This window comes from Caretta caretta, chromosome 8 (assembly GCF_965140235.1).
Source record: "Caretta caretta isolate rCarCar2 chromosome 8, rCarCar1.hap1, whole genome shotgun sequence".
Taxonomy (NCBI): domain Eukaryota; kingdom Metazoa; phylum Chordata; order Testudines; family Cheloniidae; genus Caretta; species Caretta caretta.
The window spans coordinates 100,904,094-100,927,052 of NC_134213.1; the positions used below are offsets into that span (position 1 = coordinate 100,904,094).

At 43.7% G+C, this 22,959-nt stretch overlaps 1 protein-coding gene across 8 annotated transcripts in view; it reads left to right on the forward strand.

Moving 5' to 3' along the window:
• The window catches only part of BEND5 (BEN domain containing 5), a 1,404,194-nt gene that overhangs the window by 830,536 nt on the left and 550,699 nt on the right, over positions 1-22,959 (forward strand). Inside the window, exons 1-2 of one of the 8 annotated variants that reach the window (XM_048861232.2) lie at positions 10,287-10,576; positions 11,954-11,996. The exons of 3 other annotated variants lie outside the window; for them this stretch is intronic. In XM_048861232.2, the coding sequence (XP_048717189.1) occupies positions 10,360-10,576; positions 11,954-11,996 (260 nt within the window). In that variant the 5' untranslated portion in view covers positions 10,287-10,359. Of the gene's footprint in view, positions 1-10,286; positions 10,577-11,953; positions 11,997-22,959 lie in introns of those variants that run through there. 4 more of the 8 variants (XM_048861233.2, XM_048861236.2, XM_048861235.2 and 1 more) reach the window with 4 other exon arrangements.

The window sequence follows — 22,959 nt, forward strand, 5'->3', positions numbered from 1 at the left end:
TTGAGCTTCAAGAACCTTGTAGAAAAGTAGTGCTTAATGGAACTGTGTGAGCACTGCTTTGCAGCACTGGCTGTTCAGAGCTGGGACTAAGAGTTTACATGGTGCCCATCTAAACCCAAGAGTCCTATGACTGAGATCAGAACTCCAAGAAGACTGAAAGGCAGACAGGTAATGTGAATATGCAGAGATATCGTGTTGGAAGAACTGCAGTTCCACCCCACCATCAACCTCAGCCTGGACCAATCTACACGGGAGGTCCACTTCCTAGACACCACGGTGCAAATAAGTGATGGTCAAGTTAACACTGCCCGATACTGAAAATCCACCAACCGCTATGCCTACCTTCATGTCTCCAGCTTCCATCCCGAACACACCACATGATCCATTGTCTACAGCCAAGCGCTGAGGTACAACCGCATTTGCTCCAACCCCTCAGACAGAGACCAATACCTACAAGATCTTCACCAATCATTCTCAGAACTATGATACTCACATGAGGAAATAAGGAAACAGATCAACAGAGCCAGACATGTACCCAGAAGCCTCCTGCTGCAAGACAAGCCCAAGAAAAAAACCAACAGAACTCCACTGGCCATCACATACAGTCCTCAGCTAAAACCTCTCCAACGCATCATCAGTGGTCTACAACCCATCCTGAACAACGATCCCTCACTTTCACAGGCCTTGGGAGGCAAGCCAGTCCTTGCCCACAGACAACCTGCCAACCTGAAGCATATTCTCACCAGCAACTACACACCGCACCATAGTAACTCTAACTCAGGAACCAATCCATGCAACAAACCTTGATGCCAATTCTGCCCACATATCTACACCAGCAACACCATCACAGGACCTAACCAGATCAGCCACACCATCACTGGTTCATTCACCTGCACGTCCACCGATGTAATATACGCCATCATGTGCCGGCAATGACCCTCTGGTATCTACATTGGCCAAACTGGACAGTCCCTACATAAAAGAATAAATGGACACAAATCAGATATTAGGAATGGCAATATACAAAAACCTGTAGGAGAACACTTCAACCTTCCTTGACACACAATAGCAGATTTCAAGGTAGCCATCCTGCAGCAAGTTTCAGAGTAACAGCCGTGTTAGTCTGTATTCGCAAAAAGAAAAGGAGTACTTGTGGCACCTTAGAGACTAACCAATTTATTTGAGCATAAGCTTTCGTGAGCTACAGCTCACTTCATCGGATGCATACTGTGGAAACTGCAGAAGACATTATATACACAGAGACCATGAAACAATACCTCCTCCCACCCCACTCTCCTGCTGGTAATAGCTTATCCAAAGTGACCACTCTCTTTACAATGTGTATGATAATCAAGATGGGCCATTTCCAGCACAAATCCAGGTTTTCTCACCCCCCCCCCTTTTCCAAAAACCACACACACAAACTCACTCTCCTGCTGGTAATAGCTTATCCAAAGTGACCACTCTCCTTACAATGTGTATGAAAATCAAGGTGGGCCATTTCCAGCACAAATCCAGGTTTTCTTACCCCCTCCCCCCAAAACACACACACACAAACTCACTCTCCTGCTGGTAATAGCTTATCCAAAGTGACCACTCTCCTTACAATGTGTATGATAATCAAGGTGGGCCATTTCCAGCATAAATCCAAGTTTAACCAGCACGTCTTGGGGGAGGGGGGAGTAGGAAACAACAAGGGGAAATAGGCTACCTTGCATAATGACTTAGCCACTCTCAGTCTCTATTTAAGCCTAAATTAATAGTATCCAATTTGCAAATGAATTCCAATTCAGCAGTTTCTCGCTGGAGTCTCGATTTGAAGTTTTTTTGTTGTAAGATAGCGACCTTCATGTATGTAATTGCGTGACCAGAGAGATTGAAGTGTTCTCCGACTGGTTTATGAATGTTATAATTCTTGACATCTGATTTGTGTCCATTTATTCTTTTGCATAGAGACTGTCCAGTTTGACCAATGTACATGGCAGAGGGGCATTGTTGGCACATGATGGCATATATCACATTGGTGGATGTGCTGGTGAACAAGCCTCTGATAGTGTGGCTGATGTTATTAGGCCCTGTGATGGTGTCCCCTGAATAGATATGTGGGCACAGTTGGCAACGGGCTTTGTTGCAAGGATAGGTTCCTGGTTTAGTGGTTCTGTTGTGTGGTATGTGGTTGTTGGTGAGTATTTGCTTCAGGTTGCGGGGCTGTCTGCAGGCAAGGACTGGCCTGTCTCCCAAGATTTGTGAGAGTGCATCTGATGAAGTGAGCTGTAGCTCACGAAAGCTTATGCTCAAATAAATTGGTTAGTCTCTAAGGTGCCACAAGTACTCCTTTTCTTTTTGAGAGTGTTGGGTCATCCTTCAGGATAGGTTGTAGATCCTTAATAATGCGTTGGAGGGGTTTTAGTTGGGGGCTGAAGGTGATGGCTAGTGGCGTTCTGTTATTTTCTTTGTTAGGCCTGTCCTGTAGTAGGTGACTTCTGGGAACTCTTCTGGCTCTATCAATCTGTTTCTTCACTTCCACAGGTGGGTATTGTAGTTGTAAGAAAGCTTGACAGAGATCTTGTAGGTGTTTGTCTCTGTCTGAGGGGTTGGCGCAAATGCGGTTGTATCGCAGAGCTTGGCTGTAGACGATGGATCGTGTGGTGTGGTCAGGGTGAAAGCTGGAGGCATGTAAGTAGGAATAGCTGTCAGTAGGTTTCCGGTATAGGGTGGTGTTTATGTGACCATTGTTTATTAGCACTGTAGTGTCCAGGAAGTGGATCTCTTGTGTGGACTGGACCAGGCTGAGGTTGATGGTGGGATGGAAATTGTTGAAATCATGGTGGAATTCCTCAAGGGCTTCTTTTCCATGGGTCCAGATGATGAAGATGTCATCAATATAGAGCAAGTAGAGTAGGGGCGTTAGAGGACCAGATTTTAAAGAGAAACTGTATTTTCTACTGAATGCATCCGATGAAGTGAGCTGTAGCTCACAAAAGCTTATGCTCAAATAAATTTGTTAGTCTCTAAGGTGCCACAAGTCCTCCTTTTCTTTTTGCTGAGCTTCAGTTCATTTGCAAATTTGACACCATCAGCTCAGGATTAAACAAAGACTGTGAATGGCTCGCCAACTACAAAAGCAGTTTCTCAACCCTTGGTGTTTTTATGTAAAGCCTCCGCTCAAGTGCAATTGTAAGATCTGTAACTTGTATCATTAAGTTCTGCAACGTTTTTGCAGATGTTGTAACTTCAGTTATTGTTAGCATAGCCTTTTAAGTTTTGTAACCTTTTCAGTTACAGTCCCCGCCCCCTCCTTTTTGTCTCCTCTCCCTCTTTGAATACCTGTGAAATGGCTTTTCCCCTCCCCCTCCCTTCTGAAATGCTTGTGGAATGAATAGGCTGGTTGAACAGCTGGAAGATCAGAAGAGCTCCCAGGTAGACAAGGTATCTGGGACTCTAATTAGGCAGCAGTCACACACCCAATGCATGGACACTGGCTGAGGTGGAGTGTGACCAACCAGACACAGCCAAGTCATCTCTAGTCGCAGGTCATGACTCTCTGATTAGGCAGCGCTCACACCCCCAGTGCATGAACACTGTCTGAGGTGGAGTGTGACCAACCAGATGCAGCCAAGTCATCTCTAGTTGCAAGCCATGAGGGGAAGGGGCCATGTGCTCAGAAGTGCACTCACAAGCTTGTACCTCCCGTAAAGGCCCTTCGCCTGGACTGCCTGGCCAGTAGTTTGCCGTGTTGCATTCCATCGTGCCTCGGGAAGACTTACCTTCATCACACCGTCCATCGCTGCACTGTGGAACACTTACCTTGAAGAATCCTGACATCTCCAGTGCCGTGCCTGTCCTGGGAGTGTGAGTGTGAGAGTGTGACCCCCTACCCTCCCCCTTAACAGTGCCATTGTAATAAAACCGTATAAGTGTAACCCTGGGTTGGTTTCTAGGGAAATTGAGATAACCGTGTTCACACCTCAACTGCTAGAAGAGGGCCTCATCCTCCCTGATTGAACTAACCTCGTTATCCCTAGCCTGATTCTTGCTTGCATATTTTTATCTGCCTCTGGAAATTTCCACTACGTGCATCCGACGAAGTGGGTATTCACCCACGAAAGCTTATGCTCCAATACTTCTGTTAGTCTATAAGGTGCCACAGGACTCTTTGCTGCAGTTAGTTTGTAACCTCTCTTTTGTCTATATGTATTCCCACTTGTGTGAATCCAGCAAGTAGTACAACCCCTAAGAGGGTGGGTTAAGGATTTCTGTGTAAAAAAAGGATTGCAGAATGGAAATTTTCAAATCAGATTTAGCTGCCAAGTCAAGAGATAACAGCGCTGTGTCAATGTGTGAGGAGAACTCCAAGTAGCAGCCATCCAGATATCTAAAATGGAAACACTATGAAGATAGGCTACTTGTGCTGCCTTAGCCCTAAAGCCCTCAGGTACTGTCACCCTAGCTAAAGCAGAGCAGGACTCGGTGCATTATCACAGGCACTGAGTAGAAATGACATTCCCTTTACATTAATGCCCAAAGACTATAAAAGGCCTTAGTTCGAGCCATATAAAAATTAAAAAGACCTCTTGATATTGAAGGTCTGGAGGAATCTAGTTTCTGCAATGGTGAAAAGTCTAAGTCTGGTTTAGAAAAAACAAATCAAGGCACTGCTTTCAGGAAGGTTCCTTAAGTCCTGTGGTACCAGAGAGAGATCCTGCAAGTGGGAGACTATGCACAAGGCACCTTGAAGAACAAGTTCTTCTTTCCTGTTGGTTACTTCACCATTAGTTCCTAGGATGTTTGTAGCATGGAAAAGGCCTCTGGGGTCACCTAGACCACCTCTTACTCTGTGAAGGATTGAAAAATTAGAAGTTCAGCTATGTTGCCATGGATATTGCTCGCTCTGTAAGAGACTCAATTTTCCAACTCACAAGTAAACGTTTTCTTGATGTTTTATATTTTCATAATGTCTGATAGAAATGATGACCTCCAGGTCAGGCATTTCTTGGCAATTAATGATTAGCTGCTTTTACCTCTGGCCCTCAACTCATGCAGATCGTCATTAGCAGCCAGGAAGTGCCCTCTGCACTGGGCATTATTGCTTAATCATCCCTTTTTAATGCTACAGAATATACCAGCTGCCTCCAGGACATAAACATCTCCTGAGCGGATGGATCAAGAGTGTTTTTTTTAAAACTTTCATTAATTTGAATGGATATTCTGTCAAAATTACTGCCAAGATGCAAGCACAGAACTTCAACTGCCAAAGGACTTAATTTAAAAGCTGATTGACAGGTATTACCCTAAACCTCACTTAAGATTAGATCACTCTTCTTCCGGAGGTGTTGGTTGCTGAGTATCCCTGCAGCAGTGCACTGCCTCCTCTGGTGGGACGGATCTGGGGATATAGTGGATTTTGAAGGCCTAAATCTCAGGGATTTACCTATCTAATCTAGGTCTTTTATATAGCATCCATTACCATGGTATCTGAAGTTCCTTGAACGTGTAAGTGTACACATACAGATGCTTCTCTTTTTCTCTGGTCCATGGGGACTGGATTTCAGGTTTTTTGTATTTTTTATCAGGTGTTATGGTGACCTCCTATCCAGCTATAGTGTGATCAAAAAATGCCCCCAACTATTTAAATGTTTGAGCTGGGAGTAGCTCTCAGGAAACCTTAGTTCTACTCCCTTGGGCTAACAATGTCTGTGACCTTTACAGGAGGAGGATTCATTTACATGTGGAATTAAGCAGCTTTTATTGTTACATTCCTAGATTAAAAAAGAGATGCTGTGATATGTGCCACGTATCAAAAGGCAGGATAATTTAAGACCAGAACACGTTTAGCAATCGTATCTTTAATAATAAAAGTTAACCAGCACATCAGTGGATTGTATGTGCGTGCGTGCACACACAACTTGGGATTGTCTGGTTCTTGTGTATAATTATTTTTGAGTCCTTCTGAATGTGAAATGTCATTAAAATATGGTGATAGCTAAAGTATGTTCAGCCATACCATTGGTGTAGAGAGAAAGGAAGTGTTATAATCTATGATGTAATCTTTAGTGTCTCTTCCCTCTGGAATTGCAGAATTAGCTTTCAGTATGGAAGGCACATTTTAGAGAGTCACACTGTTTGCAGAACTGTAGGTGAACCTGCTGTTGAAGGGTCATTCAGTGTTTGAAAGTTTGATTGCTTGGAATATAAGTAAAATTACAAAATTTACAAGAAGGCAACACAAAAACATAGCACTCCAAAACACATTTTAAATTTGTGATGTACCATGGGCAATCCAGGGTCTCCAACCCTCATTTTGAAGCCTGAAAAGGATATTCCAGGTCTATTGGTTGTCAGTGAGAAGTCAGGTTTCTCTTGGATGCTGAAGGTAAATGTGGATGTCTTCACCAGGAGACAAGAGATCAATATAGCCTCCCTTGATATGTGGTTTGGCACTGAACATGGAGATCACCTTACTGAGCCTGATTTCATTGCTTTGTTGGCAAAAAGAGATTTGGATGCCTGGGTTACTATTGTTTGCTTAGTACTATTGACTTTTCATCATGCATCCTTAAGTGAAACACATGGTATGCACATCAGAACAGCAGACTCTATCTTTGGCTTTAATGCTTCAGCAGAATTAACAGCAGTAAAATACAGGTATAAAGAGTTCCAGGAAATAACAGTTCACAAGTTCCGGAAGGGCTGGGACTTTGTGGTTTCCTGACTCTTGGAGTAAGACTTTTTGATCTGTGGGTTCATTTTTTATTTTAACAATGCAACAGTGTTTTTCAGCAGACAGTCATTCTAAAGAAGTACATAATTAAGACAAAGGGATGAATTTGTTGGAAGTTGAAAATCTCACTTATAGTGAGAAACCAGTTGCTCCCTTCTAAGAGTTTAAAAACCATGCCCTTTCAAGGACAATGGAACATCTGTAAGCTTTATGCTGAGATTTTATCCTTCTAAAATAGCAGTGGCCAAACTCTGGCCTCTATGGAGATTTATATCCAGTATGAAACTGGTGCACAGAGGCACAATAAAAGGAGGACTGATGCACTTCTGTATTCTGTCTCTAAGTGATTCCTCTATTCAGCTAATTCTTCACCTTATCTAATGCAGATTGTTCATTGACTTTTAAGGTCATTATGATGATCTACCATAGTTTGATCTTCTGCATAATACAGACAACAGCATTTCACCCAATAATTCCTGCATCGAGCCCAATAACCATCTTCCTCCTAGAAGGAACAGAAATGCAAAGTATCCATTTCCTTTAGGAGAATAATTATTTAGTAGTATAATGTCTTCTACTGGTATAATGTATGTGGTTGGGACCAGGTGGATGTGTAAACATGCAGCCCATCATCTTGATTCTGTCACTTGGAATGCCCCTCTGTCTACAGAGGATTGTGGAGCAGCCTCTCCAAAGGGTTTCAGAGTAGCATCCGTGTTAGTCTGTATCCGCAAAAAGAAAAGGAGTACTTGTGGCACCTTAGAGACTAACAAATTTATTTGAGCATAAGCTTTCAAATAAATTTGTTAGTCGCTAAGGTGCCACAAGTACTCCTTTTCTTTTTCCAAAGGGTTTGAAACCATTTCTGCTGCCAACCAGGGGATTTCTCTTGGATGTATTTATGCAGCCTGTGCCATAATTGGACCTTGGAGTGTAAAATGTTGCAGCTTATAGTCTCTTTAAAATGTTTCTAAGACCAATGGACTCTAAAAGTTGCTCTAATGCTAATGGAAATGTGAAGTGTTATCCTTTTTACCTATTTTCATGGTTTCTTTCAGTTTTCCTACCTTAGGACAAATTGTCCAGGCCTTCCTGACATCTAATTTTATTCCCAATACTCAACCCTATTATCCCCTTTCCCATATCTCCAATTTCTTTCCTCCTGTTACCTACTACCTCTCCATTTTCCTCCTTTTTTCTTTCCCTGTCCAGTAGTAGTTGATATTTCAAATAGATTTCAGCTGCAATGGAAATACAATCCCAATAAGATTCAGTGTACCGAATCCTTCACAAGCCACTGAACTGTGTGGGACAAATTTCTCCTTGGTGTACCCCAATGAAGCCAGTGGAATAACACCAAGCATCAATTTGTCCTGTTGTTTATTTCTGCAGCTCTTCCTACTTCTATTGTAACGAGATACAATCACTACAGCAGCTGTTATTGTTTGATCAGCAACACAATCTTTGTTGAGATTTCATTTCCCTTGCAGCCCAAATGCTAGATTATATTTCTCATTTATGCCTTTTAGTGGACTTAATTTGACATTAAATTACACACCAGCCTGGTGATGCTCCACTGCTTGTTAATATAAAGTAGTGGCATTTGAAATCCCAAACCTTAAATGGAGGATACAGAAGACTTTGTCCACATTCAAGTAATAAATCTCCCATTAGTATAGTATAGAAGTTTACAGCTGTTGTAAAATGCATGTAGCTATCAGTTTGATATGTCTTCATTGTCTGTTAAGTTTATTCCTGGTCTTTTTATGTACTTTATATAGATATGGACAAAATTTCTACCATGGTTGTCTTTGTTTGGTTATATTTGTGTTGCATTTTGTAAGACTAAAAACTAGTGTCCCTTGTTTTTAGGATTCATATGCTGCATGTTAAACTTCTCAAGTTATTCCTATTCACAGATGACTCTCAGAACTGAATATAATCCACTTGAAATAATTCTTGCCCCGCTTCTAAAATGGAGGGGAGTACCACCTAGAGAGCATGCAAGTGAACACATCACATGGGCGTGAACTCCAAAATATTCACAGTTCACTTTGGATAAGTATCCAGAAGCTCGGATCTTTTCCAAACCTATGGTAGACGCCAGAAAGTCTTTCAGCCCTTTGATTTCACACAACCCCTCTCCATCCTGCTGTCCTCTTTGGAGGAGGAGACTTGGTAGTCCCCCTGTGTTTTCTCTGAGTAGCTCATTTCACCTTTGATAAGGAGTCAGCAGGGGCCATAGGTTTTTCTACCCATAACCAATGGGCAATGCTGTAGGATAGGAAGGTGTCTCCATCTTCGAGGGACTTGGGAGCCAAAAAAAAAAAAAAAAGGTAAATAGAATAGTATCATTAGGTTTGCCATGTGATTATGGTAGGGTATGTTCTGCCTATTTGGCTGCTAGGAATTTTGGTAATTTATCTCCACTGTTTGTTACTGTGGGCAGGGGGCCACTGCTCCTAGTTCCTGCCTAGGGCACACAGTTGTATCATCTTGGCTCAGGCAGCGGGGGGAGGCTTTTCAGCTGCAGTCAGCCAGGTCCTACTCTTCCAGGAGAGGAGAAGAGAAGACCCTCTCCCATTAGCCCCCTTCTCTGGGCCAAAACGGGAGATGAATAACACAAGCAAACTCCTGAAACTAGGTTACAGAGCCTAGGTTTAAAGGCTTGATATTCAAACAGACTTGACTGTCCCTGATTCCATGTGAAGACAGGTTTCAGAGTAGCAGCCGTGTTAGTCTGTATTCGCAAAAAGAAAAGGAGTACTTGTGGCACCTTAGAGACTAACCAATTTATTTGAGCATGAGCTTTCGTGAGCTACGAAAGCTCATGCTCAAATAAATTGGTTAGTCTCTAAGGTGCCACAAGTACTCCTTTTCTTCATGTGAAGACAGGGAATTAAGTACCCTCAGCTCTGAGAAAAACAGACCTTAAATGTAAACTCTGTTTTTCCATTGAGTCCAAATTAATGTTGTGATGGATTGTTCTTAACCCTGGGGAGCAACCACTGACTTTGGGGGAATCCTCTTCAGGGGCCTAACTAAGCCCCAATATTGAGTGTAACATAAATCGGTCATAACGGAGTCTCAGCAGAGACGAGCTGGACGAGGTAGCATGTTTATCGGACCCCTTTATGTTGGTGCGAGAGACAGGCTTTGGAGCCACCCCGAGCTCTTCTGCAGGCCCGGGTGGGACTCCTTGCCATGGGCCAGCACCGGGAGTCAGTCCGCACTACGGCGTGTCCCTGCCCAGGGGCGGCCGCCGCGGCCGTATGGCCGGGGTTTTCACGCACCGCTCTCCCCGAAGGAGGCGTGAGCTGGGCGCTCCGTGGGGCAGAGGCGGCGGCCATGCACGCGGAGCGGCAACTGGGGCAGGCTGGAGCGCCCTGGCTCGGCTCGCGCCGCAGCCCTTCGCAGGGAACGAGCGCCGCGCTCCAGCCGGGCTTGCCTCCGCTCTGCGTTGGATTGCTCCGGTCTGCCTGGAGCCCGGGCCCGCCCGCTCGCTCGCTCGGCCCCAGCGGCGGGGCGCCCAGGCGCGCTCAGCCGAGCGCCGAGGCGCGCTTTCAGGAACAATAACAGTGCAGGCGGCGAGGGGCCCGGCGCCGCCGCCGCCGCCGCCGCCCCCCCCCGCGCGCGCCATGTACGCCTTTGTGCGGTTCCTGGAGGACAACGTCTGCTATGCGCTGCCCGTCTCGTGCGTGCGGGACTTCAGCCCCACGTCCCGCCTCGACTTCGACAACCAGAAGGTCTACACGGTGTACCGCAACCCGCGCGAGGCGGAGGACGAGGACGAGAGCTCCGGCGACTGGGGCGACCGCCTGCTGCTGCACAAGGCCCAGATCCTGGCGCTGGCAGGTGAGGCCGGGCGGGGAGGGAGGGTCGGTTGAAGGCCGGACCGGTTAAAAACAAATCGCCCCCTGCGCGGGGGGGCGGGGGGACAGGGGCGCCCCCCCCCCCAGCCCGCCCGCCCGCTGGCTGCGGCTCCCCGGCGCGGAGGGGGCGGGCGGCGCAGGCCGCTGGCGGCGGGGGTAGGGTTTTGTGGTGCCTGCCTGCGGGGAGGAACGTGTGGTGAGGTTCAGCCCCCGGCCCCGCGCCCTGAGCGGCTGCCGCGCACCTGGGGGGGTGGGAGGGGGGGTGTCACCTTTCCTGGCGGCTTTTGGCATCGCGGCCCCCGGATCACATCATCCCCCCCCCCAGGCAAATGGGGCCGCGGGAAAGGGGAGGTGATGGGCAGGCCAAGCCAGCTAATCTTCTCTCCGCTTTGAGCTGCGCTCAGACCGAGAGGGTCCCGCCTCCGTGTGACAACGACCTGCGCGGCTTGGTTTCCAAAAGAGAGAGGGAGACAATTCGCCAGGGGAGGTTTTGCCACTGGACAGCCCTTCGTGGTGTCATCGCCCCTGTTTGAATTTCCTGCCACAACGTCATTGTGTCTTTGATTTTAGGAATAGCTTTTATCATCTGCCCAGGACACTGTTTACTGCTGTGCACTTGACGTTTTGTGGTTCGAAATCTCAACCTGGGAATTGAGGAGCCTGGCACATCTGGAACTTATAACAGCAATAACTTCTAATAGATGAAAATTATCATACTGCACCTAAGGAGAATGAAATAAGAAGCTCCTCTCACTTCTACTACAAAAAAGTTAGACCCCCATTATACATACAGGGCCTGATTCTCTTATCCTGCACCTTGGATTCATTTACACCATTGCAAGTGGGTGTAGTATTCTACCAAATCAGAATGGTTTTCATCTGCTGTGCATTGGTGTAAACAACTTCACAAGGTGCAGGGCCATGAGGGATCAGGGCCACATATTCTAGCCCCTGTAAAACTTGGTATTGCTGCGTCAAGCATTTAAATGTGAGATGATTTATTTAAAATATTCACATCACTATGTCAGTGTCTTAGAGAGCCTGCCAAGTTGTACATTATGAATGAATTTATTTTTAAATGACTCTAGAGTTTTGCAGAGTCTGCCTTCAATGAGTGCAGTAAACATGACAGTGTGTCTAGTGGAATGAGTGTAGGACTAGGAGTGAGAACCTCCTGAGTTCTAATCCTGATTTTGACACTTAGGCAAGTCATTTTTAAGCCATTTATTTAGTTAGTTTTAAAAAGTTTACAAATCTTTGCCAGGTAAATGTCAGAAACAAAATAATAATTACAACAGGTAGCTTTTGTTTAAAGAGACATTATACAGGAATTTAATCACCAGACATTTCTGTTTAACAGGGTGTTACTTACTCTGTTTTATGGTGTCATTACAAGAATTTAGGTAAGTCATTTAACTTGTGTGCCTATTTTCCCAGGTGTAAATTGGGAATGATAATTCACACCCATTTTAACATTTATATAGAGTTTTGAGAAGGTAGGGCCTGATTCCCCTCTCAAACTGGTATAAATCAGAAGTAACTGTACTGGTCATTGAGTTGACAGTGTTCCAAAACCGGTGGGAATATAGGAATTGCCAATTCCAGTCAGGGCATTGGTCCATCTTATGCAGGATAATGTCTTTTTACCTGTGAACAGCCCAGACTCTTCAGATAAAGGTGTAAGAAACCTCATTATGGAATAACCTGACCCTAGAGGAAGTTTTTCATAGTTGTTTTTGTCGGCCTATGCCCTGAAGTATGAAGGTTCTATTTCTTGTACTATTTTTTATCCTATGAACGGGAACTCTTGATGTTCTTATTAGCTATATGAGAGAAGAATCAGACATTAAGTGCTAAGTTATGTACATGGAAGACCATGAACCCTGAATATTTCTGTAAAAACCAGCCTTTCTACCACTGAGTCAGTTACACACTACACACAAAGAATTATTGTTTTACTCTTGAAACGATCACCTTCTGGCTGTTTCTCTAGCTTAAATGTTTATTTTATTATTCCAAGAAGTTTTTAGTGCCTGAGGGGAGAAATTGATCTTGTACTTAAAAATCGTGGGAATAGAATTTGGTAGTTACTGTATCAGCTTTGGCAATGACAGAATTATCAGCAAGTTAGCTTTAAAATCAGCTACTTTGTGGCAAATCATAGAATTAGGAAATACTTTCTAAAATGTTTCCATTGGCATATAGTTTCAGGACTAAAGTCTCATGGCGCGCAAACAGAATATTAGAGTTGTTACTCATTTACAAGTCAGTAATAGTAATTCAGATTTATGTAGGAGATCACTGCCTTCCCCCCTGCTTGCCCCAAGGTTTCCAGAGCTCTCTAACTAGTCAGTTAACTGTTGTATGTAAAGTTAGTGTCATTCTAACAGGCATATATGTATAAATAAAATACATACATTGGCCTTGATCCTTCAGTCAGATCCAAGCAGATGGGCCTGCACCGGGCGGAGCACCTGGGGATTCAGTGGGGTTCTGCACAGGTGCATGGATCCTCCCATCTGGCTCAAACTGCATGATCAGGGCCATCGTTCATATGTTATATTTTAAACATAGGTTTGTTTTTTTTTAAAATATGTGCTCACTTCTGAGCATGTTCAGAGAACATCTTCCACAATTTTAGTGGCGCTAATTTGCATACACTGAATTAACAGGACTATTCAAGTGAGTAAAGTCATGCCTGTGCATTTGCGCTTGCACTGTCAAACCCTGTCTGTGCAATGGTGATTTAATGATATTCTGAGAAACTTGGCATTTGTTTCCTTCCCGTTTTTAATTTTTGTTAAAGGAGAGCGGGGGAATGGAGAAAATAAATTGCCCATGCACATGTGCATTAAGAATGACAATTAAATATTTAATTTTTGAAACATTTGAAACAAGTTTTTCCTTTTCTGTGTTCCTAATAAAGCCTTAGTCAATCATTTTCAAATGTTGGCCCCAAGTCCTTATTTAGGTGCATAAATAAGAGGCTTATGACTTCAGTGGGACTCCCCATAGGAATGACTATATGTTCAGGCCCATAACCCACACCATTTCAATCCTATGCTTATAATCTCCCTTCTTAAGTATTCCAGCAACAGTCCTTAGACCGGTGAGGCCATGCTGGGCAACAGTATACTGTAAGGGGCATTGCTGTTGCTACACAAAGGGTACAGCTATCAAAAATGTTTTGTCAAAATTGGGCTCTGCTTAAGAAAAAAGAAAAGGAAATGTTCTGAGCATGCTCAAAAGGATCACAATTGTTATAGCCTTTCATGGAGGGCAGGGAAATACTAAGTCATCTTTTAAACACTTCAGTAATTAAACAAAGAGATTTTCCTTAAACTTTTTGAAAAAGTTATACATGAATTGAGGCCAAGGACAGAGTTTCAGATCCAAAGAAGAAATGTAGAGAAAACTGAGCAGTGGAAAGCCACTTAAAGCAGAAGTTATGAAAATCTCAAGACTTAAAGTTCACAGGCAATTGCAGTTAAGTAAACTAGAAGAATTATTTCATTCACCACTAGACTGAAAAGTGGTTGTCATTCAACAGCATATAGGAACACTGCACTGCTCTTTGAAATGGGAGGTTAATATGTATCTAATTGAAATTGCAAGAATTCTAGGCAACAGTGACATCTAGTACTTTACTTTTTAGAAAGGGTTGGTGCCTCTTCATATAATGATCCACTACTTGACTTTTCTTTTTGACCTCTTTCTCGAATTAGTCTTTTTAGCCTTTTTTTGCTGCAGTAGCCATCCGTAGTTCATAGGTTCTTCACAAACATCCAAAATATTTTTAGACAAATTCTGCCATTTGTTACATACATCCTATACCAGATAACTTCATTGGCCCTTAGATGATTAAGTTGAGGGTCCTTCCTGCTTATTAAATGGTAACCATATACTCAGCTAAAAGAAAAACAATTCAGAATCAGAGGTCTCACAGTTTATTACCTCAGGCTATTGTCATTATCCAGTTAAAAGGGAATATCTTCTAGTTGGAAACATACTTTCCTTGGCAACAATAAATATCTCTGTATTCTGGCTACTGTCCTCAAAATTTCCCAGCCACATGACCACAACAAACACAGCTACCTCAGATTCTTACCCCCTATCCAAACTGTGGTTCTACATACTCCAGTCTCCTCAATCTTTGTTTCCACACATTTGTCCTTGCCCATTGGGGATGGCTTAAGCTCTGCCCCATACTAAGATAGACCTGTCAAGTTTAACTCCTTTTAGATAACTTTTAAGGCAGCCTTTAAGTCTTGTGATGAAATGTTTTGCTGTGCTTCAGGGACATTTAAAACTTCCATTCATGTTGTCACAGCATGACACTTGGAGTTCTGAGTGGGGGCCGGGTGGAAAAGGGCTGAGAAATTGAGATACAGGTGAGGAAATTGCGGGCAGCAGTTAATTAGAAGGAAAATGTTTGCATAAGGACTACAGTGATTGAAAATATATAAGGCTAGATGCTGAGGTGCACCCAGAATGCAGAGTGTTGGTCAGGGAAGTGGTGTATACAAAGTTGGCTTGAAGCTCCTACTTGCATTGTTGTGAATCTGTTGTTAGTGCATTTCTTCTTTGTGCACTGTTCGGGCGTCGTAAGGGTTGGCATAATATAAAGGTATCCCAAACACACACTGTTTATAAACCTTTCCCCTTCCTCTCGCAGTTAAGTGGGTATATGGCATATGAATCCCTACACAGGCTTATATAGTACTGCAATGTCACACTCATTGGTGTGAGTGTTCCTTCGTCCCATACTCTGATTTGAATGCTGATTAGAATGTGGCATCACAGTTGATTTCCCCCAGCCCTGCCCCAATATTAACTTTCAAAAGCTAATTTCAGTGTTTTTAAAAAAAAGTAAGTACAGGTCACTTTCAGTAACACTGAGTGGTACTTGTATCCCTCCTACCATATGGAGTTGTGCTTGAAATTGTAGTGACATTTCCATTAAAATTACTTACTTTGAGGGTTTAATAAGACTGCATATAATTAATTACAACATTTAACAATTAAAAGCATCTACCAATTTTATGGGAGCAAAAATAAATAAATGGAAGTTGAAGATGTTTTTGTTAGCCTAAAGCAACTGAAAAACACTTTCCTTTTAATTTTTTAAAGACATTTCTCCATAATGTTACCTTAGTGCCACTGAAGTATTTAAGAAAAGATAGTGGCCAAACTATTTTCTTTTAAAATATTGTTAATGTATTATGAATCAAATATTAGCACTGTTACTACTTTTCTATATGGGCTCCCACAGTGTGTAAATCTGCTGGCTACTCCTCAAGTCCATTCTCCTCTTGCCTTGGGCGTCTCTATGATGGGTAGGTGACTGGGGAGATTCCCTTTGTGGTGGGGTGCTCGAGGTCCTAACCCTCTGGTGCAGCTGAAATGCAGCATTTCCACTGCTTTGTGGTCTTGTGGTCATTAGAGCCCCTTCAGAAGTGTTCTAGCAAGGCAGGCAGGCAGCCAGCGAAACCATAGCAAAGTTTGAGTTGGTTTCCTACCTAGTAGTTCTTATTGTCTGAGGCTTCAAAATGCACTTTTTAAAGAGGAATTTTCCTTATAAATGTTAATTGTTGCTGTAAAGCACTCTTTATTTGTAAAGTTCTTAAACAATAACTAATCCCCAGCCCCTACATAAGGTGTTGTATAGGTGGATATACAAGTGAAATATACAGGATGGGACTTATTTTAAAATGTGCTACTTGTTTTCAATGTTTAAAAAATTCTAACTTTCTAAAAACTGCTGCATTAGGTTTCAGTAAGGATTAAAGGAGTTTCTCCATAATTATAAACCTTAGCGGTTTACATGTTCAGAGCACTGTACAAGCATTAACTAACTAACCTCCACACCACCCCTGTGAGGTATGCAAACATAGATGGGGGACACTAAGACAGAGAGGGTAAATTACTCAACATCAACTAATGAGTAAATGTAGGAGCCAGGATTAAAACTCTACTATGCTTAATATAGACAGCGATTCCTGTTTTCCAGTGTGCTGTTTTCCCTACTTGATGCTGGAGCTTAATCAGTTTTATGACAGACAAGAACACTATTATAATTTCACTGTAAAATTAAGCAGAAGGCAGGGTTAGGCTGTTCAAGAATTAAAGCTAATTCAAACACAAATTTGTAGATTAATATTATTTATACCAGTTTGACTTTTTTAGTGTTGAGCCATGTTTGCTTTTTGGCAATTATTGTCAGACTTGTGGGCATGAATTTTGAACTAACACTTTTATTAATGGAAAATCAGAAAACATCTACCTACATTTTTATATATGTATTAGTTTTATTGCACCAAAGTGATTTATTTGGTCAGCCAGAATAGCTCCAAAGGTGCCACTACAGAGTACTGGTAAACAAGGGCTCACAAAATTATGATATGTAGCAAAATACTTCAGTGTTGTCAGGTTTGAGACAACTGACTTTAAATAAGTATGCATGTTAATATGATTTCTGCTGTAGATCATTATCCAAATCAAGAAATATCAGACTTGTGATTCACTAACAAAATCTTGTGCATTCAAACTCGAGTCTGACTCTTGAGACCTGCCCCTATTCTCTCTGAAGTGGGAGAATTTTGGTATTTAGTGGGAGCAGTTCACACCCATACTCTGTCAGTATATTTTATTATTAAAGTTACTAAAGGAGAGCCAACCTTGATGTAGGATTTCAGACATAGAAATTAGAGAAGGAAGAGACTTCGTTTATCTAATCCATTCCTATGCTAATACAGGATTTCTCCCTCCTCCTTAACCTCTCCTCCAGCTCCTTTTTTCTACGAAACAAGCCTGCCTTGATCTCCATCCTCAACAAGTTGACTCCATCTTCCTGCCTGTCTTCCTTTTCCCCCTTCACCTCCAAGCCTATCAAGGAGGCAGACTACAACCACTATATCTAGTTTTCTCTCGCGATTCCTCTCTGAGTCCTTTCCAGTCTGGCTTCTGTTCTCTCCACTCCATTGAAACTGCTTTCAGCTAAGGTCTGTCAGTCTTTTCCAGGCCAATTCCCAGCGTGTGTACTCAATCCTTTGTGACCTTTCTGCTGCTTTTGACATTGTTGATCATACTCTTGCTTGATGTTGTTCGCCCTTGGATTTCATGACGTTGTGCTTTCCTAGTTCTCCTTCTATTCTTCTGCCATTCCTCCAGGGTGTCATCCTCCTCTCCCCTTTCTCTATAGGTCTCATAGGGACTCTCTTTAATGTCCCCTTTTTGGCAAACCTCATACACTCACAGGACTTCAACTGCCAACTCATGCATCTGTCTTTCCGCTCTTAATTTGTTTTGTTCCATCCAAACCTGTCTTTCAAACTGCTTGTCCATCATCATCTCCTTGTATGTCTCTCTAACCATTTAAATTTATGATGGCCCAAACAGTCTCTCCTAAATTATGTCAACTCCCCCCATTCTCTGTCATTTTTGGGTGTGGGGGGATTGGAGACCTACCATCCTCCCTGTCCTTGAGGCCCAAAATCTGGGTCATCTTAAACTCTGTCCTGTCTTTTGCACTTGACATTCAGACTTTCTGAATCCTAATATCTCTATAGCACTTCTAATACCTAGTCTTATCTTTCTGCCCACCAAGCTAAAACTGTTGTCCAGGCCCTTATTGTCTCCTGTCATCTTCTCTCTGACCTACCAACCAAGTCCCCTCTCTAGTCAGTACAAAATACAGCCATTAAGATTATATACATTGCCTGTAATCCGGCCATCCCTACCACTTGTTGAATTCAGCTTTTGGCTTCCCCCTCTTGACTGCATCAAGTTCAAACTTCTTGTTTTCTTTAAAGATCTTTCACGATTCCACCCCCCACTCCTTGTCTCCTACGGAGTTACCCCACACATTCTCTTCTCCAGTAGTGATGCCAGCCTTCGTGCCCTATTAGCATGAAGATTGCTTCTCCCAGAATGTTTCTTCCTACTCCAATACTTGCTCTGCAAGACCACTACCTTTTCTTAAATCTCTTCTAAAAACCCTGTGATGGGGTGCTCCACTCACCCCTATGATGGTGCCTCCTCCTGGTCACTTTGGAGAATAACTCGCTGAGTCAGCTCCCCTTCCCACAGTTGCACTCCATCTCTCTCTGCCAGTCTGCAGCACCTCTCTCACTCCATGAGCTGCTGCTGCCTCTTGGTGACACAGCTGCCTGACCAGGTCACAATGTGTTCTCCCCTTCTAGGTCACCAAAACTTTTCTCCCTAGCAACCTCAGGTAGTCCTCCCTTTCACTGCCCCCCATGTGCCACTCCTCAGTGCCTGGCAGGGGAACCCCAAGTTCCAACTCAGGGACCCACTAGTCAGCAGTCAAGAACTGTTCCCTTTTAGACCTTACTGCCTTTCCCTGAGCCCTTTTCCTTACCATCTGGTGCTCCCTCCTCTCTGAGTTTGCCAGCCTCCTAACTCCCCCCATCCAGGGAGTAACTATGGGCTACCTGTCCCTGTAGCCTCCAAACACTTCTCCCAGAGAGTGACTTCAGACATTCCCAGCAGCCCCTCTTTAGCTAATTTCCTGTCTTTATAAATCCATCCCAGCTGGTTCCTCCCCTGCTGGGCTCCCTCCCTTAGTCAGGGGATTGCTTAGCCACCCAGTTCCTTTCAGCTATGGCCTGTTGGTTTATTAGCCCATTTCTCAACCTGCTGTAACCCTGTCAAGGCTAATGTGGGGTGAGCACCCCATCACAGACCCCCCCTTTTCCTGATGCGTACAAGAAACTAATTGATAGTCATCTGTAATGATGTTTTCCATCTTCAAATAAACCAATCTAACTTCTTTACTCAATCTTGCTGTTTTAGTCTTTCTGTGTCATAGTGATATTTGTACTGTGGTAGCACGTAAGAGCCCTCAGTCATGAATCAAGGCCCCACAGTGCTAGGCACTATGTACACACAAAACAAAAAGATGGTCTCTTCTCCGAATAACTTACAGTCTAAGTAGTCCCATCCTTTCACCTATGACTCTCCTTGTTGTCATGTCTCAAATACGTTTGCAAAGGAGGGTGTGGGAGGCAAGGGATCATGTAGTCTATTTGTATTATCAGGCATAGGTATGCCCTTGGGCAGTTTAAATAATAGTGCTCCCCCATAAATAGCATCTATCACTTCAAACAAGAGGGCTAGTTAGTGCCAAAGCTTAAATCAGTGGTTCTCAACTTATTATACATTGTGGGACGCATATGCAGAGCAGCCCCGACCCTGCTGGCTGGCCACCCTGGACCACCACCACACGGCTGCCCCGGAGGACGCGGGGCCGGTCAGCTGCCTAGACCCTGGAGCTTGCGGGGCTGGCCGGGAGCCATGGACCCCTGCTGTGCAGGGCCGGCCAACTGCTCCATCCCCAGACCCCCACCGCGCAGCTGCCCCGGACCCCTCCCCAGGGCCTGGGCAGCTGCCCTGGACCCCTCCCCAGGGCTGCCGTGGACTTCACAGCTCGCAGGGCCAGCCAGCAGCTCCGGGGCCCCGAACCTGTGGTGCCGGCTGGCAACCCTGACGCTGCCTGGCAGCCTGGACCTTGGTGACCCCAGCATGCTGGTGGCCTTGAGCACACAGCTGAGCTGGGCCACAGATGTGTGCTAATTGGGCCGCATGCGATCCCGCAAGTTGAGAATCGCTGGCTTAAGTAAATACAGAGATAAAGTTCCCCTCACCACAGAAATGATTCGTCCAAGTTAGGAATGAAGCAGATCAGCATGGCAGTGCAGGGAAATTTGCACCCATGTTGCCATAGTGTATCTGATCTGCGGCTGAAGAGGTTTTAAGTTTCTCTGTTAGTACAACATCATTCACAAAGATTGAAATTTACGAAAAATTTGGGGAAAGGGAGAAAACATGGACTTAGATTATCATTTTACTGTTGGTATCGTAAGATGCACAGCACTGCCAAGCTTGTACTTAGACCAATCTCGGATCTGCCATTTCTCATTCAGTTGGAGTGCAGAGCTATTTCTCTGCAGTTTTCCATCATTTACTACAGAGACGAAAAGACTGCATTTGAACTGTATTTTAAAACATCCAGTTTATTCAAGTCTGACCAAGATTCAAGTCCCAGTTGCTAGGTTAGAATGCAAGGAATGTTTTAAGGAGACATTTGGGTTTCCAATTTGTGACTATGGAATACGGCTTTCAGTTTTAGTGCTTTCACATAACAATTCTGTTGTAACCAAGCAGATTATCTCTCTGCCATCTGGTCATGTATGCCTCAGTTGACTTCCACAGGCCTGTACGCCACTGTGCTTTTGACCTCTACTTCCAGCCCCAGCTGTCCTTTGCTAGCCCTCCTATGTTCTCCAACTCAATTCCTTAGCCTTTCCTCAGTCCAGTTGTCTTTCCAGCCCTCCTGGGTTCTAAAGGTGACCATGTCCCTCCTCTACTGTATGTCTCCAGTCCTGGGACTGTAACACCATGGCTGGTCAGCCAGATGTCAATTCAAACTATTTCCCAGAGCCACTTTGTACGCTCTTGCCTGGTCTCCTTTATGCCCCCTTCTGTGCCAAGGCTTCCCCACCTTCCTTGTCAGAGAACCACTTTCCAGGTCTCACCTCTTCATGGAGCAACTGCCACAGCCTTTCTAGCTTTTTGAGTGTCTCTCTATTGAGTCACAGGCTTCCCTTAGTCACATGACCAGCCAAGTAGTTCTCACTTGATCCCTCTGGGAACTACTTGTCCAGAATACCTGTTTTTACAGGGCCAAAACCCACAGGACTATGCAGGCTTGTGGCTCATCCTGAACCAATTCACTCTGCTACATTTGCCCATTTAGTGATGGTTCTCCTCCTAAGGTCCTTATGTGGCCACAGTGGTGAAGGGTTTATTCTGTATATGGGAGCAGGAGTTAATAGAAATAACTAATTGAAAATATAACCGTAAACACCTAAGGGTACGGTGCAATTCTTAACATGCAGCACAGAGTTTAAATGGTTGGAGACCAATTTTAGGCATGTGGGCCACATTGTTGTTACAAATCAAATCTTCAAGCCATAACTGTCCCAGGGCTGCTAATATCTTATGCTAGTCTTGGGCCATTGAGTTTATTCTTGTCCAGGCATTTTGGTTTATATTCTACATTTCCTTGGGGCACAAAACGGTGCAAATTCTCTTCTATGCCAGACTCCTCTCCTGCACCTGTCCCTGTTAACCTAGCAAATCACTGCAGTCTGCATTCATGCCCCCTCACCCCCCCAACACACACACACATCTGAGCTATTCAGCGTAGCACTGCCATGTGCCAAATACAGATACCTGAGTGACAAAGGCTGGAGTTGAACTGAGTTCTTAGGAAGCCAAGTGGAAAGAGGCCTCCAAGGGAATCCTAACAAATAGTAGGAGTAGTGAAACTAGAGTCTTAAAGGGAGCTGTTCCAAATGCATGTCTGCACACCATGAGAACCAGTACTCCTGCATTATCCCAGAATTTAGCATGAGACTTTCTTTCAGTAGCCACAATTAATATGTAAGAAAAGAGTGTGAAAAACACCAAGTTTGTTTAATAAACAAAAAGCTTGTTTAGATCTAAGACACTGGGTAAACTGTATTAAGCATAAATAGACCTAGAAGAACAAACCATCCATAAGAGGGTATTACATGTTCTGTTGCTGCCAAGTCAGTGGAACATAAGAGAACTGGTGAGCTGAATAAATTAAAATGTCCTAACTGTTGCTTTAACGTATACATTCATTTTTTCCTCCCATAATTTCTAAAAGTTTGGTGTAGGAGAATGTGAGTTTTCTTCAATCTACCTGTCCAGTCTCCAGTAAATTTCACAAGATAAGCACCAAAATCAAAAAGGGGAAAACCAAATTGCAGAATTTGAAAGGAGCCATATTGACAGTGAAAAACAGTAACTAATAACAGACTAAGGATTTTATCTCATTGCTCCTAGTTCGCATGTGGTTCAGAATGGTAGTGTCTTGAAAATTACATCTGATGGCTTTAGTAACCTATGCAAAGTGAATGGGTTGTATCAGTCTTGTTCCTAGGCCAAGAATCTGATTGGTCCATGGATACTGCTTTCCATTTTCCAACTCTAGAAAAGGGATCTTTTCCAGGTTAGTTTGAAACCTATTTGCAAGGCACCGTAGAAGAACTTGCTCTGCAGCTTGCCTGTGCAATACCTGAACTATGCAAATATAGCACTTCTTTGCACAAGAGTTTGACATCTAGTGCCTTTCACCAACACTGGGTTATTTTTAATCATTAAGTTTTAATTTTTGATAATTGCTTGCAAGAAGATAATCAGTACTCCTACCTCTCTCCTTATCACCTCTAAATCTTTTTTTTTTTCCCTTCAGTCTTATAGAAGCCTATCTAATTTTCCTGTCCTGCTCTCTGACAACATGGATGGACCACTTCA